General features: G+C 41.1%; 1 protein-coding gene across 1 annotated transcript; it reads left to right on the forward strand.

Annotated features, from left to right (window-relative positions):
- The first annotated feature begins 5,699 nt into the window (after positions 1-5,699).
- Positions 5,700-12,277, forward strand: LOC142871015 (KH homology domain-containing protein 1-like). The gene is made up of 5 exons (XM_076003572.1): positions 5,700-5,723; positions 6,922-7,269; positions 11,293-11,419; positions 11,578-11,760; positions 12,081-12,277. The coding sequence occupies exons 1-5, from the start codon at positions 5,700-5,702 to the stop codon at positions 12,275-12,277; spliced, it is 879 nt and encodes a 292-aa protein (XP_075859687.1).
- The last annotated feature ends 7,707 nt before the right edge of the window (positions 12,278-19,984 follow it).

The following is a 19,984-nucleotide window of genomic DNA, read 5'->3' on the forward strand; positions in this document are numbered from 1 at the left end:
CTCTTTGAATGTATCAATATTTTGAAATATAAAAAAATCCAAATAGATAAGTTTGTATGAAAAGAAACTCCAGTTTTTTTATTCTACTGCTGTGCTTTGTAAAATCTGGGGCATTTAAAAACTTAAAATCCCGAGAAAAAAGCAAGTGAGTCCAAAGGGTTAAAATGCAGACAAAAGGGGAGTAAGGAATGGTGGGAGAAGGGGTCCAGACAGATGCAAGGTGTTCCCCCAACTGCCTGGAGAAGCAGGCACCCAGGCCTGGGTCCTGAGGGCCAGAGGGTGGGAGTGGGAGTGGAGGGGGTGGGTTTCAGGGAGCAAAGGATTCTGAGACCCCTCAGAACATGAATAAATTCCAGTAGTAAAGGCTTCCTAAATCTCCATTCCAGAACTTTCTCCCAAATGCCAAATCTACCTTTGGATCTCTCTACCCAAGATTATGGCAAGTTAAACCTGTCCTTACTTGAACACTTCCTCTTTTTTTTTTTTGAGACAAGAGTCTCCCTTTCTTGCCCAGGCTAGAGTGAGTGCCCTGCCCTCAGCCTAGCTCACAGCAACCTCAATCTCCTGGGCTCAAGTGATCCTACTGCCTCAGCTTCCCAAGTAGCTGGGACTACAGGCATGTGCCACCATGCCTGGCTAATTTTTTGTATATATATTTTTAGTTGGTCAATTAATTTCTTTCTATTTTTTTTAGTAGAGATGGAGTCTCGCTCAGGCTGGTTTCAAACTCCTGACCTTGAGCAATCTGCCCACCTAGGCCTCCCAGAGTGCTAGGATTATAGGCGTGAGCCACCACGCCCAGCGAACACTTCCTCTTAATTTGCTCCTTTTTGAGCATTCTATGTCTTACAACCAGGCAATTGCAGTACTCTAGGAGAGAGATGATGGTGTCTTAGACCAGAGTGGAATGGTCAAATGTTAGGAAATGTACATGGTCAGTTACTAAAGAAAAGTGGGAAAGGTCAGATTCACAGTGGAAAAACACTTGGAATCTGGGTGGAAGAAAAAAACAACCAAATCACAGTATTTTCCAGGGGAATATCTTGTTTACTTCTATGTTTATAATTTCAAGATTGATGGCTCATAAAGTAGAGGGAAAACTTAATTTGTAGAAGGCATTCGCAAAAAAGTATTTTCTGCTTTAAGTTTCACGTTAAGAATGATCAAATTAACATTCTGTCTTCTGAAGGCCACAATTCTGATCTCTAAAACCCAGTCACCAAAGGTTTTTGTGTGGGCACATCCTAAGTACCATAATGTAGGAATTAATATTTCAAACACTGGAGTGAGAGTACATCCTTTTTTTTTTTTTTTTTTTGAGTCAGTGTCTACCTTTGTTGCCCAGGCTAGAGTGAGACCCCTGGCGTCAGCCAAGCTCACAGCAACCTCAAACTCCTGGGCTCAAGCAATCCTGCCTCAGCCTCTCGAGTTGCTGGGACTACATGCATGTGCCACCATGCCCAGCTAATTTTTTCTATATATGTTAATTGGCCAATTAATTTCTTTCTATTTATAGTAGAGATGGGGGTCTTGCTATTGGTTAGGCTGGTTTTGAACTTCTGACCTCGAGCAATCTGCCCACATCAGCCTCCCAAAGTGCTAGGATTACAGGCGTGAGTCACTGCACCTGGCCTTAGTATAATTGTCTTAATGAGTTTCCTCAGGTTAAAATAGTGATAACAAAAGTGTGGATTATATGAGCTGAGACATGTGGAAATGTCTTATAAATTGACAGCTACCCCCTCTCCTACCATATTGTTATATTATTCTTATTGTTACATAGTTGACCTTGGCTGAGAAGACAATGTGGAATGCTAATGTGTGAAGTCACCAGTCACACTGAAGTCACACCCGTTATGCTTGACAGATTATGCTTACTTACTGGCAAATTTGTTGTTAAGAACTTCTTGTGCTGCTGCTTTTTTTCTTTCCTTTTATTTGAGACGAGGACTCATTTTGTCCTCTGAGCTAGAGGACAGTGGTATAATGATAGCAGCTCACTGCAACCTCAATTCCAAATTCCTGGTCTCAAGCTATCTTCCTACCTCGGCCTCCCAAGTGCTCGGAGTTCAGGTGTGAGCCAGTGTGCCCAGCCCTTTGTCCTGCTGCTTCTTGATGATCAAATATCTTAATTAACTCTGGAGTTATTTGGAGTTGAAAGAGAATATTGAAAGATTTCGGGCTCTTCAAAAACTGCCAGGAGAACTGGTTTACACATGATGGCCACTTTTTTTTTAAATGGGAAAATGTTATTTTCTGTAAGTTTATAAATACTATACTCAACAATTATTCAACAAAGTTATTTCTCTAGAAACTAATTGTTTAGTATTATAGTCCTGAGGTCTAGCACACTGTGTGTTATATAGCAGGCCCTCAATAATTATTTGTTGAATACATCAATGAAAGTATTTTTAATGGCTAGGAATTTATTCTAATATTGGGGAAAACAGAACCTATAAGGGAATGAAGCACTTTCTAGGTTACTGGACATAAGCAAAATAAATGCCCATACCTGACCTTTGGACAATAATCAACACTGATCTTGCAAAAACATTCCTAGGGAATACTTTCATGATTGCCAAAGATACTACAGTATTCCTAACTTCATTCAAACTTCTGACATGACAATCATGGCTCTGTGTTACTTGTTTTCTTTACACAATTACCAGAAAACACTTTTTTCTCACTATGGGTCTCTGTATACTTCAGTGGGGTTTAAGGAATCCTAGCTGTCACTCTCTGCAAGTGATGGTCCCACTGAAGGTTGCTTCTCTGAAGCATTCCCTGGAGGAGACTGTTAATAAAAAAGGCTTTTTTTTTGAGACAGAGTCTTGCTTTGTTGCCCAGGCTAGAGTGAGTGCCATGGCGTCAGCCTAGCTCACAGCAACCTCAAACTCCTGGGCTCAAGCAATCCTGCTGCCTCAGCCTCCTAAGTAGCTGGGACTACAGGCCTGTGCCATCATGCCTGGCTAATTTTTTCTATATATATTAGTTGGCCAATTAATTTCTTTCTATTTATAGTAGAGACGGGGTCTCCCTCTTGCTCAGGCTGGTTTGGAACTCCTGACCTTGAGCAATCTGCCCGCCTCGGCCTCCCAGAGTGCTAGGATTACAAGCGAGAGCCACCATGCCCGGCCCAATAAAAACACTTATTGGGTTTCTTTTTGCTTAAATTGTTGTTTGCTATTCAATAGGTGCAATATTTTTTATTTTCCTAAAGAAAATATCTACTTAAGCCTTACCAAAATATGTTGTCTGTCTGAAACTACTTTTTACTTAACTGATCATTGAGTATCTGCTAGGGCATTTTAATTTAAATTTAAAATTTTGTTTTTTTGTTTGAATAGGTAATATCTTCATAGTGTTCAAAAAGGAAAAAGTGCTTTTAGTGAAAAAGATACCCTCCAAACACTGTCCTTCAGCCGTACAGTTTCATTCCTAAATTTGTTTCTGATTTCTTGTATTTATTTTAATAAACAGATAAATGCACTATGATAGATAAATCCTTCCAATTTTTTCTTCTTTTTTTCAGACAAATGACAAAATAGAATACACTCTTTAGCACCTTGACTGTTTTTATTTTTTTTACTTAATAATATATGTTGTAGATGGTTTCATTTTAGAGCATAAACACTTTCTACTAATTTCTTATAGCTACATAGTATTCCATTGTATGGATGTAACATTCAACCCATCCGTCTTGGTGGACTCTTAGGTTATTTGCAATCTTTGGTTGTAACAAAAACTACTGCAGTACTGCAATGTGCATACATCATGTTGCACATTTCTCTGTGGGATAAATTGCTAAAAGTGCATTAATGGATGGATATAGACAAGTTTCCTTGCTTAGATGTGGACCCATTTATATTTCTACCATGTATGTATTAGTTTGTTTCCTCATACCCTCACCAACAGTGGGTATTGAATATTTGTAATTTGTTTCAGTCTGATAGATGAAAAATGGTTTCTTAATGCAGTTTTAACTTGCATTTATTTTATTACAAGTGGCAGTTAATATCTTCTCATGTTTATAAAGGCAATTTATATTGCATTTTCTATGAATTGTTTTTTGTGTTTGTTTGTTTGTTTGAGACAGAGTCTAACTTTGTTGCCCAGACTAGAGTGAGTGCTGTGGCTGTAAGCCTAGCTCACAGCAACCTCAAACTCCTGGGCTCAAGTGATCCTCCTGCCTCAGCCTCCTGAGTAGCTGGGACTACAGGCATGCGCCACCATGCCCGGCTAATTCTTTATCTATATATTTTTAGTTGGTCAATTAATTTCTTTCTATTTTTAGTAGAGACGGGGTCTCACTCAGGCTGGTTTCGAACTCCTGACCTCGAGCAATTGCCTGCCTCGGCCTCCCAGAGTGCTAGGATTACAGGGGTCAGCCACCACGCCTGGCCTCTATGAACTGTTTATTCATGCTGTTGTTCATTGTGTTGTTACTGATTTGTAGTACTTTTTTTTTTCTTTCTGAGACAGAGACTTGCTTTGTTGCCCAGGCCAGAGTGAGTGCCGTGGTATCAGTCCAGCTCACAGCAACCTCAAACTCCTGGGCTCAAGTGATCCTTCTGCCTCAGCCTCCTGAGAAGCTGGGAATACAGGCAGGCACCACCATGCCCGGCTAATATTTTCTATATATTTTAGCTGTCCAGCTCATTTCTTTCTATTTTTAGTACAGATGGGGGTCTTGCTCCAGCTGGTCTTGAACTCCTGACCTTGAGCGATCATCCCACGTCAGCCTTCCAGAGAGCTAGGATTAAAGGTGTGAGCTACTGCTCCCAGCCTCTGGTACCTCTTGATGTATTATAAAAATTAGTGCTTTGCTTATGATATGAGTTGCAAGTATTTCTTTCCAGTTTGTCATGTGTTTTTTACTTTCCTTTGGTGTATTTGCCATGTAGACATTTTTGATATTTATGAGGTTGAATTCATTTGTTTTAAGTAATGGCCTCTGCATTTTATTTCATTCTTAGGAAGGTTTTCCTCATTCCATAACTATAATACTTTAGTAGTATTGATTTGGTGGAATCGATACTTGAATTTTGGTTGTTAGTTATGGTTCCAATTGATTTTACTTTTTTAAGAGTTGGGGTCTTGCTCTGTTTCCCAGGCTAGAGTGCAGTGTGTAATCATAGCTCACTGCTACATGGAACTCCTGGGCTCAAGCAATCCTCCCCCCTCAGCCTCCCTAAGGGGTTACAGGTGTGAGCCCCTGGGCAGGGCCACAATTGATTTTTAAATGGCTTACCTGTTTATCCCAACATCATTGATTGAGTAAGGCATCTTTTCTATAGTAATCTGAGTTGTCTCCTTTATGAAATTTTAAGTTTCTGTGTATTTTTAGGTGTATTTTTGGTTCTCTATTCCATTGATAAATATTTGTATGCATGCATCAGTAAACACACTGTTATTGATTGAAGTTTTATAATATTAGTACCTGGATAAGACTAATCTTTTTCATGCGTGTTTTGCGGTATAACTTGTAGTTTAGGAATTATTTTTACATTCTTTTTACTTTTTTTTTTTTTTTTTTGAGACTGGCTCTCACTGTTTCTCAGTCTCCAGTGGTGTGGTCAGATCTCACTGCAACCCCCAACTCTGGGCCTCAAGGGATCATTCCACCTCCACCTCTCAAGTAGCAGGGACTACAGGCACATGCCACCACACTCTGCTAATTAAAAATATTTTTTGTAGACATGAGATCTGGCTACATCACCGAGGCTAGTATTGAACTACTAGGCTCAGAGGATCCTCCCACCTTGGACTCCCAAAGTGCTGGGATTATAGGTGTGAGCCATCATGCCCTGCCCATTTTTACATTTTTGAATGCTTTAAAAAAATCAAAACAAGGATAATATTTCATTACATATAAAATTACATTAAATGAAATTTCTGTTATAAATAAAATTTTCTTGGGATACAACTGTACCCATAATTTATGTATTATCTCTGGCTACTTTTGTGCTACAGTCACTGAGGTGATTTGTTTTGACAGAGACTGCATGCCACAAAGCATAAAATATTTACTACCTGACTCTTTATAGGAAAATTTTACCTGACTATTAGTCTAAATCAACAGGAGCTTGAAGCACTGACTCGAGTGGGGCGGGGGAACTAGGGCAATATACGTAATGCTAACATTTGTATCCCCATAATATGCTGGAAAAAAATAAATAAAAGAAAAAAGTTAAATAAATGTGAAGCTGAAAATTTGAAGAAATAAAAGATATATTTGTGCTTTTTGCTCTGAAGATATGTGATAAAATATTAGTTACCTATAAATCATTCTCCTTCTTTCAAAAGTGGAATATTGCTGAGCCCAATCAATCAAAATGAGAAGTATGTAGAAGGGATGAGAATCACATGGCACGCATTTAACTGCAAGTAACAGGAAACACTGGAGAAGTTGGATGTCAAGAAAGTGACCTCTTATTGCCAACAGCCAGAGACCAGGCACATTATGTAGGGACTGAGATTCAGCTTCTTTGTGTTCCGCCCACAGTTTGTAGTCAGACTTTTTTTCCACAATACCAAGATCAAGTCAAAGTTGATGCTTCCCCTCCTGGGCCACCAGGGCTGGGGACTTCCCAGCTTCCCTTTTTCAGTTTAATTGCATTCCCTACTCTAATTTTTTTTCTCAGGTTGCATTCTATCTTGTTTTTCCGTCTGAGCAGGAAGAAATTTTCTGTTTCCTGCACTTCTTTCCTTTGAGAAAAGGCAACCCTCTCCAGGAGGAGGCAGAAAGCCTGTGGGTGGGAGGGTGAGAGGAGGCCAAAGAAGGGCGAGGGGAAGGAAAGGGAGCCACAGAGGCCAGAGACTGAGATGGGGGGAGGACAGAGGGAGAGGCAAAGTGGGAGCAAGGGGCAGGAGGATGCTCGGGGCTCTAACTCTCTGGCCCTGTGCCACATGCTCTTCTAGGAGAGGCACCTGGGATCTCATTATACTCCTCACCCGGGCTCCCTCCTCAGGTCTCAGTCCCGCCACCCAACCCGCAACACACCGAGAAGGAAATCTTGCGAAGGCCTCAAGCAGACAGGTCCCGCCAAGGTGGCCGCGCCGCCAGTCCCGCCTTCTCGCCTCTGTGGCCCGAGTGGCGCCCAGTCTGGTCCCCGCCGCTCCCTGCGCGGCTCCGCCTCCCGAGCGCGCGTCCTGTGGCGCCTCCACTGGGGGAGCAGCTGCGACACCAAAGCAGTGTGTGGTGCGGGGCTGTGGCAGGGGTTGCGGGCCCCGCAGCCCGTCCAGCGGTCCGTGTCCTCCCCCTGCTCTGTACAGGACCTGGGGCGCAGAGCTTCCCTCTCTGCTGAGGGAAGCACTTTTTCTTTTTTTTTTTTTTGTAAGACAGGGTCTCCCTTTGTTGCCCAGGCTAGAGTGAGTGCCCTGGATCAGTCAGCCTAGCTCACAGCAACCTCAAACTCCTGGGCTCAAGCAATCCTGCTGCCTCAGCCTCCCGAGTAGCTGGGACTACAGGCATGCGCCACCATGCCCGGCTAATTTTTTGTATATATACATTAGTTGGCCAATTAATTTCTTTCTATTTATAGTAGAGAGGGAGTCTCTCTCTTGCTCAGTTGGGTTTCGAACTCCTGACCTCAGGCAATCTGTCCACATAGGCCTCACAGAGTGCTAGGATTACAGGAGTGAGCTACCACACCTGGCACCAAGAATTGATTGGATGCCCCTAACTTTTAAGTGGTAACAGCAGCCTTCCCAAGAAACCCACCTAATTAACCTATCATGCATAGAAGTCTGAAGATTTATTCTTTTGGAAGAGACTTCTAAAATTCTAAAACTCAAAGGAAAAAATACCCTTGGCCTCAATGGCAAGGGAGACAGTCGGAGGGAAACCATAAACTGAGGGTTCTTAAGTATTCTCCAGAAAAATATTATCTTTGGAAGAAAAGTACGACACCAAGATTTTCGGATCCAGATGTTGATGATACCAAGTAGATACTCCTACCCAAGACAATAAAACAAGATAAATATTCTGATAGCATCACTCTCCTTTGTAAAAATGTTGCTGTCCTCATCATTGTGTTTTGGTGCCCCCTAAAGGTCAAGCAAAAGTTTTCAAGCTTCACAAATTTTATTGACATTTTTACCTGAATCCTCTGTAGTACAGAATTTCTCTGCCACCTAAGGAATGGCAAAACTCCCTGTGTGCTTTTCTCAGACTATAGCTACCGTTTAAATCTGACTGATTAATGTATTTTTTATTCTGCATCTGATTCCACTAACAAAAATTTAATGGCTGTTCCTTTCAACACTTCAAAAGGCAGATTTTCTTCTACAGGTCCCTCCTGGAATATGAATTTTCCGGACAATATTAATTCTGACCTTCAGTTTCATCAAAATTGGACATTAACCCCAAACGACAAAAGACTTCTCCTGACGTCACTGCAACAATGTGTTGGGGCTCTCCTTGCTGTGTTAGTCTGTTATCTCTTCAGTGACTCCCAGGCCTTCGCTCAAGCATCTTCACATGTTGAAGGATTAATAATTTTCTTGCTGTCACTTTGATCAATGATACTGACACAGCCCTGATATAGGCTGTGCAACACTAAGGTACTGCTTTTTATGTGTAATCACCTGATCATTACACAAACCTATCCTGTGTAATATATCTTTAGACTATTTTATTAACCACTTTGGTAGGAGCGTCGACTGTAGTTGATAGCCACAGATGAACGCTCACAGCGACTTTAGCTGACAGCTGTGATTTGACTTTCTAATTTTTCACTTATCAAAATAAAATTTTGAACATTTAAAAATAACGCAATGAAAACATATATGTACATGTTACCTGTTCTGATTTACACTACAAGTAAAGCTGCCTGTAAGTAAAACAAACTGTCAGTGCTTTAAAGCTTTCCTCATCACACAAAAGCAAAACGGATTCGTCGTCAATGCACCGCACAAACTATTGTGCGGACTATGAGTGCCGGCTGTGGGCAAGGTTTCAAGGCCGGTGAGTGCCGTCCCAAAGTGGTTAATACTAATAATAATTTAAAACATCTACTTCTACAGGAAACTGTTTCTCTGAGAATGATACTCAGAGAACTAAAACAAGGCAAGCACGGAGAGATATTAATCATTTCCTCTCTCTACATCTGCACTGCGGGAGCTACAATTCCAATAAGTAGGAATAATACAAGTAGGAAGTGTAGTTCAAAATTTGTCTCTGGTCCTAACAGAAGTCATAAATGACAGTATTTTTTCTCCAGAGGTTCAATAAACTAGGTCCAGTAAAATTTCATGGTGGTCATGGATGATTGTATAGTCTTGGCTAGCCAAGAAGAACTTTGTTTTCTAGTAAATGGTGTTTGTAGCACCTTCCTAAAACATTCCTGGTCAGGTGGAACAGTATTGTGGCTTGGTTAAAAGAAAAGATTATCTGGCTCTCTGGAACAGATTCATTTGGATTTTTGGAGATGATTTCATGGCCTGGTTTGGAAATCTAGGCCCTTGTATTTGCAGCCTATTAATAGGATTAATAATTACTTTTTTTCTACTACTTACCTAGATTGTAGTTGACCAATTAACCCTGACTAGCTTAAATGCTACTGGGCAATCATTGTCTTTCCAGAGGATTCAACATCTCATTTTGCAAGAAAAGGTATATAGACACCAACTATATGAAGGTGCAGTGTTCTCCCACTAACCTTTTTATCAATGGCTTCTGAGACTGATATGGGTGTGCATCCCACAGATTGAAGTCCTGAGGGCTGACTTTGTCTTTTTTAGGTCAAAAGGGGAGGCTGAGAAGTGCAAAGCACTTAGGAGCTTGCACTTGGAAGCTGACAGGTAAATTCTAATCATCCCTACCAAATATAAATATCTCTTGCTAAATACTTTTACCGTTAAGACCACTCAGTGATTGTGACGGAAGATGTAGAAAGGCCAGTCTGTAACTATGTTTGAAGCCAGAGAGATACAATACTCTGTAATCAAGACCATATTAGCTGGCTGGGGGCAGTGGCTCACTGCCTGTAATCCTAACACTCTGGGAAGCCGAGGCGGGAGGATTGCTCGAGTTCAGGAGTTCGAAACCAGCCTGACCAAGAGCGAGACCACTGTTTCTACTATGAAATAGAAAGAAATTAATTGGGCAAGTAATATATATATAGAAAAAATGAAGATGGCATGGTGGCCCATGCCTGTAGTCCCAGCTACTCTCAAGGCTGAGGCAGGAGGATCACTTGAGCCCAGGAGTTTTAGGTTGCTGTGAGCTAGGCTGACGCCATAGCACTCACTCTAGCCTGGGCAAGAAAGTGAGACTCTGTCTCAAAAAAAAAAAAAAGAAAAAAAAAAAAAAGAAAGAAAAAGAAAAAGACCATATTAGCCTCCCTACCTCCTAAATACAAGTTACCAAGATAATCAGCATATTGCCCCATGTTAGAAAAGAGGCCACTGTTTCCCTAAACACTCCTTAGACTCACTTAGCCACTCCTATAATTAGTTTTCCACAAATTTCCCTGTAAGGCTTTATTTTCCTGTGGTGTTTACTGTCCCATCATGCAGCACATTAAATAAACCCATCGTTGTTTGACTACACATATAAGGTCATCGCTTGGATGCTGGTACCTGTCCAGACTTAGAAAGTCCATTCTGGAGCCTTCCTGCTCCAATACCTTCTGTTCCTCAATTGTAGCCCTAGTTCATGGCTAGTAGATTTGCTTCAAAACTCTTTGAAATTAGCATGAAGAAAATTTTTGATTCCTAGGCATCAGAGAGGTGAGCACTGATGTGATTATTCAGTTTGGTATGAAAGGATTAAGCTCAGAGTAGACAATTAGAATGGATTTTCTTTTTTCGTTTTTAATGAGGTATAGTCTTTGGTCTGTTGCCCTGTTATCAGCATAGCTCACAGTGACCTCAAACTCCTGGGCTCAAGTGATCCTCTCGTGTCAGCCTCCTGAGTAGCTAGGACTACAGAAGTGAGCCACAATGACCGGCTAATTTTTTGTTTCTACTTTTAGTTGCCAGGCTAATTATTTTGTCTTTTAGTAGAGATGGGATCTCGCTCTTGCTCAGGGTGGTGTGGAAATCCTGACTTCAAGTGATCCTCCAGACTCGGCCTCCCAGAGTGCTAGGATTACAGGCGTGAGCCACCACGCCCAGCCTAGAATGGATTTTCTTGAGAGGAGCTACTGGGATTGGACGAGGATTCTAAGGTGGTTCAAGAGGCGGGTCCTTTAGGCACCTATATTTGGGAGAGGGCCTTGGCCCTTCTTCACTTTTTCCAAGTGCTTTTTCAGCTAGCTGCTTGCCGTTGCCCCTTTTCTGAATCAGGTAGCAGCAGAGCGTGTGGACATGGAAACCAGTGCTCCCGGCAAGAAGCCATGGTGGACCGAGCCCGAAAACTTTCATGCTCCAATGGTATTTTACTTGGAAGAGGCCCAGGAGGAGCTTATCTTCGGTGAGTGGCTTTTGCCTTTGCCCTCTCCTTTATCACTTCTTCTGATCTTCCCCAGCTTTCTCACCTCCATCTGTCCTAGGTCTCTACCCCCAAGGCCACCTCCCACTCCCCAAGCACTGGTGGCTTACAGTCAGTCTTCTCACCTCTTATGCTCACAGGGCAGAGTGACACCTACCTTCGCTGCATCGAGGTGCACAGCTACACCCTCATTCAGCTGGAGAGTTGGTTTACACCCACAGGCCAGACACGCGTCACTGTGGTGGGACCATACAGAGCAAGGCAGTGGCTGTTCCACATGATGTCCCACGTGATAAGCCAGGATTCCTATCGTCAAGCCCAGGGTAGGTATCTGGCTGATCTGTGGTTGAGGGCTTAGTGGAGCCTTGGCAGAGTTGCATGGCATCTTGGGTTCTTGAAGAACCAGCTGGGTGCCTGGGAATCCATGAGGTCCCTGGAGTCTCTTGGGAAGGGAAGGGCCCATTTTTTGTGGCATGTATTAATAATTGTTGAGGGAGGGGAAGATATTGAGGAGGTATAAATAGGTCACCTGTGAAGACCTGGTTGGGGTGACACCCCCACAGTGTCCCCATGTGAGTTCTGGCCTGCCCTGGGGCTCCAGTTGTGGGCCCTGTCTCAGCAGCTCTGGGCATTCTCCCCACAGGCCTCAAGATGCTGGAGCGGGTCCGGAGCCAGCCCCTGAGCGAGGATGACCTGGAGACCCCCATGAGCATGGAGCCCAACACCGGGGACTTGTCACTGGCCATCTACAGGAGTGGAACCATGTTTCTTAGAGCTTCTGAGGCTTCCCCTTCCCATCTGGCTGGATGTTCAGGGTTGCATCTGAGTTCCCTCTATTGAGGATAAAGGACTGGTCTCCCCAGGGAAGGTGATATGTAAGGGGAAGTCTTGGCTTAGCATTTGAGAAAGCCTTTAAAGACATTGTAAGATCTGTCTTCAGAACATGAATAAATCAAACAATAAACACTTCCTAAATCTCCGTTCCAGAACTTTCTCCCAAATGCCAAATCTACCTTTGGATCTCTCTACCCAAGCTAATGGCAAGTTAAGCACGTCTTTACTTGAACACTTCCTCTTAATTTGCTCCTTTTTGAGCATTCTGTGTCTTACAACGGGGCGATTTCAGTACTCCAGGAGAGAGATGATGGTGTCTTGGACCAGAGTGGAGGGGTCAAATGTTAGGAAATGTACATGGTCAGTTACTAAAGAAAAGTTGGAAAGGTCAGATTCATAGTGGAAAAACACTTTGAATCTGAGTGGAAGAAGAAAACAACCAAATCATAGTATTCTCAAAGGGAATATCATGTTTATTTCTGAGTTTATAATTTCAAGATTGATGGCTGATAAAGAAGAGGGAAAACTTAATTTGTAAAAGGCATGTGCAGAAAAGTTTTTTTGCTTTAAGTTTCGCACCAAGAATGATCAAATTAACATTCTGTCTTCCTAAGCCACAATTCTGATCTGTAAATCCCTGTTACCAAAGGTTTCTGTGTGGGCACATCCTAGGTACTATAATGTAGGAGTTAATATTTCAAACACTTGAGTGAGAATACATTCTTTCAAATCCTAACTCTACCAGTAAGTAGCTTTATGATGTTTGTCGGTTTACCAATTTTTCAGTGCCTTGGTGTAACAGAAGAAATGGGTTGAAAATATAGGGAAAATGTTTTCTGTCTCTTTAAAACATCCCTCACTCCTTTTGGAGAACTGGGACCTGTATTCCTTTTTCAGGTCAGTGGTTCAGAGGGGCAGGGGAATGTCTTTTATACTTCTTGCCACCAGGAGATGGCTCAAGGGAATTGTCTGGGTGGAGGTCAGGAGCTAGGTTTAGCTGAAGGTGGGATTGATCCAGGTGGAGGTCAGGAGACTGTTTTAGCCATAGATGGGATTGATGAGAACCTGTAGAAACTTTATTCTTCTGCTCAGAAGCAGGCCATAGCATTTCAGACAGGAGTCTCCATGTTGCCCATTTGTCAGCAAATTAATAAAACTCTTTCCTTCTCCTCAAACCAATTGTCCTCAGTCTTCTGATGTTGTTGGGGACAAGTGCCAAATTTTGGTAAATTTGGTTTTCTGATCTATAATAGAGACAATAATAGCAACTAACTCTGGACAATTTTTTTTTTGGCCTAGGATTCTCAGAAGTTTTCTAAGCTTGTGAAATTATCCAACGCACACGTCCTACCAACTGTAGCGGCTGTGGCACAGAGATTCCGCATGCCTTGTCACTGGGCTAACACTTTTGTGACTCTTTCTTGTAGGGAAAGCAGTATTAAGTGACTGTTTGCCAAATATATTTATTTATTCTGGATTTTAATATATGTGAAATCCTATATTTGTCTGAGGGTGAAGAATTTCACTTGGCCACAAATATCAAACACTATACATTGCTAATTACTTGGGAATAAATTATAATTCAGAACCAAGGAAAAAAAATTCCCAACCAGGATCCAGGTACCCTCAATTATTTGTTATGGTTAGAGAATCCCCAAACCAAATTCCTAAGAAAGGCCGTATCTTTTAATGTGTATTAGTCAGAACTCTTCTTGGGAAATTTTAAAATAAGGATCAGCTTGTACATTAAATTTTGCTAACTGAGGTGTACCTGTAGAGAATTTACTTAAAGACTATTATTTTCTAAATATTAAGCACCTGACTTAGTAGAAAATGTGTATATATATGTTTTTAAGTTTCTTTATCTGTCAATGTAGAAAGAATATAAAGGTTAGTAGCAGGAGAGTTGGGTTTCAGTTCTAACTCTGCCATTCATTGTTAATAATTAGACACCTCGTATAATTGTCTTTTTTTTTTTTTTTTTTTTTTTTGAGACAGAATCTCACTTTGTTGCCCAGGCTAGAGTGAGTGCCATGGAGTTAGCCTAGCTCAAAGCAACCTCAGACTCCTGGGCTCAAGCGATCCTCCTGCCTCAGCCTCCTGAGTAGCTGGGACTACGGGCATGCACCAGCATGCCTGACTAATTTTTTTCTCTATATATTAGTTGGCCAATTAATGTCTTTCTATTTATACTAGAGACAGGGTCTTGCTCTTGTTCAGGCTGGTTTCGAATTCCTGACCTGGAGCAATCCGCTTCCCTTGGCCTCCCAGAGTGCTAGGATTATAGGCGTGAGCCAACATGCCCGGCCTAATATAATTGTCTTAATGAGTTTCCTCACAGTAAAATGGGGATAACAAAAGTGTGGATTACATGAGCTGAGACATGTGGAAATGCCTTATAAATTGATAGCTACCCCCTCTTCCACCATGTTGTTATATTGTTATCATTGTTACTAGTTGACCTTGGCTGAGAAGAGAATGTGGAATGCTAATGTGTGAAGTCACTAGTAACATCAGTGAAGTCATCAAATTACACTTGCCAGATTATGCTTACTTAGTGGTAAATTGGTTAAGAACTTCTTGTGCTGCTGTTCTTTTTTTTTTTCTTTCTTTACCTTTTATTCCTTTTTTTTTTTTTTTTTTTGAGACAATGACTCAATTTGCCCCCTCACCTAGAGAGCTCATTGCAACCTCAAACTCAAACTCTTGGTTTCAAGTGATCTTCTGGCCTGGGCCTCCCAAGTGCTCAGATTAGAGGTGTGTGCCACTGTGTCCAGCCCTTTTTCCTGCTGCTGCTTTTTTTTTGTTGTTGTTGTTGTTTTTTGAGTCTCACTCTGTTGCTGGGCTAGGGTGCCATGGCATCAGCCTAGTTCATAGCAACCTCAAACTCCTGGGGATTCAAGCAATCTTGCTGCCTCAGCCTCCTGAGTAGCTGGGATTACAGGCATGTGCCACCATGCCTGGCTAATTTTTTCTATATATATTTATTAGTTGACCAATTAATTTGTTTCTATTTTTAGTAGAGACAGGGTCTTGCCCTTGCTCAGGCTGATCTCAAACTCCTGACTTAGAGCCATCCTCTGGTCTCGGCCTCCCAGAGTGCTAGGATTACAGGTGTGAGCCACGGAGGCCTGCCTGTCCTATTGCCTCTTGATGATCAAATATCTTAATTAACTCGAGTTATTTGGAGTTGAAAGAGAATATTGAAAGATTTCGAGGTCTTCAAAAACTGCCAGTAGAACTGGTTTACACATGATGGTCACTTTTTTTTAATGGGAAAATGTTATTTTCTATAAGTTTATAAATACTATACTGAGCAATTATTCAACGAAGCTATTTCCCTAGAAACTAATTGGTTTTTTTTGTGTGTGTGTGTGTGTGACAGAGTCTTAGTTTGTTGCCCAGGCTAGAGTGAGTGTCATGGTGTCAGCCTAGCTCACAGCAACCTCAAACTCCAGGGCTCAAGCGATCCTCCTGCCTCAGCCTCCCGAGTTTGGGACTGCAGGCAAGCACCACCATACTCGGCTAATTTTTTGTATATATATTTTTAGTTGGTCAATTAATTTCTTTGTATTTTTAGTAGAGTCAGGGTCTGGCTCAGGGTGGTTTTGAACTCAGGACCTCGAGCAATCTGCCCAGAGCAATCTGCCCACCTCGGCCTCCTAGAGTGCTAGGATTACAGGCATGAGCCACCATGCCCGGCCTCTAGAAACGAATTGTTTGGTATTATATAGTCCTAGGCATAGCACATTGTCTGCCATATAGCAGGCCCTCAATACTTATTTGTTGAGTAAATCAATGAAAGTCTTTTTTTTTTTTGAGACAGAGTCTCAGCTTTGTTGCCCAGGCTAGAGTGAGTGCCGTGGCGTCAGCCTCGCTCACAGCAACCTCAAACTCCTGGGCTCAAGCAATTCTTCTGCCTCAGCCTCCCGAGTAGCTGGACTACAGGCATGCGCCACCATGCCCGGCTAATTTTTTCTATATATATTAGTTGGCCAACTAATTTCTTTCTATTTATAGTAGAGATGGGGTCTCTCTCTTGCTCAGGCTGGTTTCGAACTCCTGACCTCGAGCAATCCGCCCGCCTCGGCCTCCCAGAGAGTTAGGATTACAGGCGTGAGCCAACGCGCCCGGCCAATGAAAGTCTTTTTAATGGCTAGAAATTTATTCTAATATTTAGGGAAAAAAGAACCTATAAAGGATGAAGCACATTTCAGGGTACTGGACATAAGCAAAGTAAATGTCCATACCTGACCTTTGGACAGTAGTCAACACTGATCTTACAAAAACATTCCTAGGAATGATTTTCATGGTTGCCAAAGGTACTACAGTATTCCTAACTCTATTCAAAGTTCTTTTTTTTTTTTTTGTAATTTTTTTTTTCTTTTTTAAGACAACTGTAGAAGATGAATCTATTCAAAGTTCTGACATGACAATCATGGCTCTGTGTTACTTGTTTTCTTTACACAATTACCAGTAAACTCTTTTCTCACTATGGGTCTGTATATACTTCACTTGGGTTTAGGAAATCTGAGTTTTCACTCTCTGCAAGTAATGGTCCCCTGAAGGTTGCTTCTTTGAAGCATTCTCTGGAGGAGACTGTTAAAAAAAGGCTTATTGGATTTCTTTTTGCTTAACATGTTATCTGCTATTCAATAGGTGCAAAATTTTTTATTTTCCTAAAGAAAAGAATCTACTTAAGCGTTACCAAAATATGTTGTCTGTCTGGAACTACTTTTTCCTTAAGCGATAATTGAATATCCACTAGGCATTTTAATTTAAATTAAAATTTTTTTTCAATAGGCAATATCTTCATAGGGTTCAAAATTGTAAACATGCTTTAAGTGAAAGAGATACCCTCCAAACACTGTCCTTCAGCCATACGGTTTCATTCCTAAATTTGTTTCTGATTTCTTGTATTTATCTTTAGTACCCAGATAAATGCACACACATACACAATTTTTTCTTCTTTTCTCTGTACAAATGACATCATAGAATACACTCTTGAGCACTTTGCCTTTTTTTGTTTTTTCTTTTAGATAATAATGTATCTTGCAGAAAGTTTCATTTTAGAGCATAGACACTTTCACATAATTTCTTAATGCTACATAGTATTCCATTGTATGAATACAAGATTGAACCCATTCATATCAGTGGACTTTTAGGTTATTTCCAATCTCTTGTTGTAACAAAAACTACTACAGTACTGCAATGTGCATAGATCGTTTTGTCATTTATTTGTGGGATAAATTGTTAAAAGTGCATTAATGGATGGATATAACCAAGTTTCCTTGTTTAGATGTGGACCAATTTATACTTCTTTTTTTTTTTTTTTCTGAGACAGTCTTGCTTTGTTGCCCAGGCCAGAGTGAGTGCCGTGGCATCAGCCCAGCTCACAGCAACCTCAAAGTCCTGGGCTCAAGTGATCCTCCTGCCTCAGCCTCCTGAGTAGCTGGGACTACAGGGAAGCACCACCATGCCCGGCTAATATTTTCTATATATTTTAGCTGTCCAGCTAATTTCTTTCTATTTTTAGTAGAGATGGAAGTCTTGCTCTTACTCAGGTTGGTCTTGAACTCCTGACCTTTAGTCACCCTCCCACATCAGCCTCCTAGAAAGCTAGGATTACAAGCCTGAGCTACCCCTCCCAGCCTTAGTACCTCTTGATGTATTATAAAAATTAGTGTTTTGATTGTAATACCAGTTGCAAGTATTTTTTCCAATTTGTCATTTGTTTTTTACTTTCCTTTGGTGTATATGTTATGTAGACATTTTTGACATTTGTGAGGTTGAATTCATGTGTTTTAAGTTATGGCCTCTGTATTTTATTTCATTCTTAGGAAGATCTTCCTCATTTCATAACTATAATACTTTGGTAGTATTGATTTAGTAGAATCGATACTTGAATTTCGGTTGCTAATTATGATTCCAATTGATTTTACTTTTTTAAGAGTTGGGGTCTTGCTCTGTTGCCCAGGCTAGAATGCAGTGTGTAATCATAGCTGACTGCTACATGGAACTCCTGGGCTCAAGGAATCCTCCCCGCTCAGCCTCACTAAGGGGTTACAGGTGTGAACCACTGGGCGGGGCCCCAATTGATTTTTAAATGGCTTACCTGTTTATCCCGACATCATTAATTGAGTAAGCGGTCTTTTCTATGCTAATCTGAATTCTCTCCTTTATCAAATTTTAAGTTTCTGTGTGTTTTTAGGTGTATTTTTGCTTCTGTATTCCATTGATAAATATTTCTATTCATGCATCAGTAAACACATTCTAATTTATTGAAGTTTTATAATATTAGTAGCTGGATAGGACTAATACTTTTTCATGCCTATTTGTGGTATAATTTGTGGTTTAGGAATCATTTTTACTTTTTTTTTTTTTTTTTTTAGAGAGGGGCTGGCTCTCTTTCTCAGTCTCCAGTGGCGTGGTCAGAGCTCACCGCAACCTCCAACTCTGGGGCTCAAGTGATCATTCCACCTCTGCCTCCCTAGTAGCTGGGACTACAGGCACAGGTGACCAAACCCTGCTAATTAAAAATGTTTTTGTGGACATCGGATCTGGCTATATTACCGGGCTAGTATTGGACTCCTGGGCTCAGAGGATCCTCCCACCTTGGACTCCCAAAGTGCTGGGATTATAGGTGTGAGCCATCATGCCCTGCCCATTTTTACATTTTTGAATGCTTTAAAGAATCAAAGAAGGATAATATTTCATTACATATAAAATTACATTAAATGAAATTTCTGTTAGAAATAAAGTTTTCTTGGGACACAACTGTACCCATAATTTATGTATTCTCTCTGGCTACTTTTGCGCTACAGTCACTGAGGTGATTAGTTTTGACAGAGACTGCATGCCACAAAGCATAAAATATTTACTATCTGGCTCTTTATAAGAAAATTTTGCCTGGCTATTAGTCTGAATCACCCGAAGAGCTAACTACGTTCCTTTGAATATATTATGATATCTTTTTAAAAAATTCCCAACAAAATGATTACTCAGGGATATAATTTAATTTAAAATTTTTTGTCATTGAATTGTGTACTTCCATGAGTGCAAAATACGTGACTCTATGGCTTCAGTATAGTTGCAATTCATTAAAATGTGAGTTTTCTCACGTCCACAACAGGATGAAAAGATATTGAAACATTTCTCATTGGCTGGGCAAGGTGGCTCATGCCTGTAATCCTAGCCCTCTGGGAGGCAGAGGTTGGAGGATCACTCAAGGTCAGGAGTTAGAGACCAGCCTGAGCAAGAGCAAGACCCCATCTCTACTAAAAATAGAAATAAATTCATTGGCCAACTCAAATATATATAGAAAAAATGAGCCAGGTATGGTGCTGCATGTCTGTAGTCCCAGCTACTCATGAGGCTGAGGCAGGATCACTTGAGCCCAGTAGTTAGAGGTTGCTGTCAGCTAGGCTGACACCACGGCAATCACTCTATCCTGGGCAACAAAGCGAGACTCTGTCTTAAAAAAAAAAAAAAAAAAATAGGATTTTTCTATAGTAATAGTTGCCTGGTACTGCATATACATTTTAATGATAAATCCTTTGTTGCTTAATATACTATTTGGAAAGTGCTTACAAATTAAAATAATCCAGATATATTTGAGCAGCACAATTCACAATTGCAATGATGTGGACACAACCAAAGTGCCCATCAATACATGAGTGGATTAATAATATGTGGTATATGTATACCATGGAG

This window comes from Microcebus murinus, chromosome 5, assembly GCF_040939455.1.
Source record: "Microcebus murinus isolate Inina chromosome 5, M.murinus_Inina_mat1.0, whole genome shotgun sequence".
Classification (NCBI taxonomy): Eukaryota; Metazoa; Chordata; class Mammalia; order Primates; family Cheirogaleidae; genus Microcebus; species Microcebus murinus.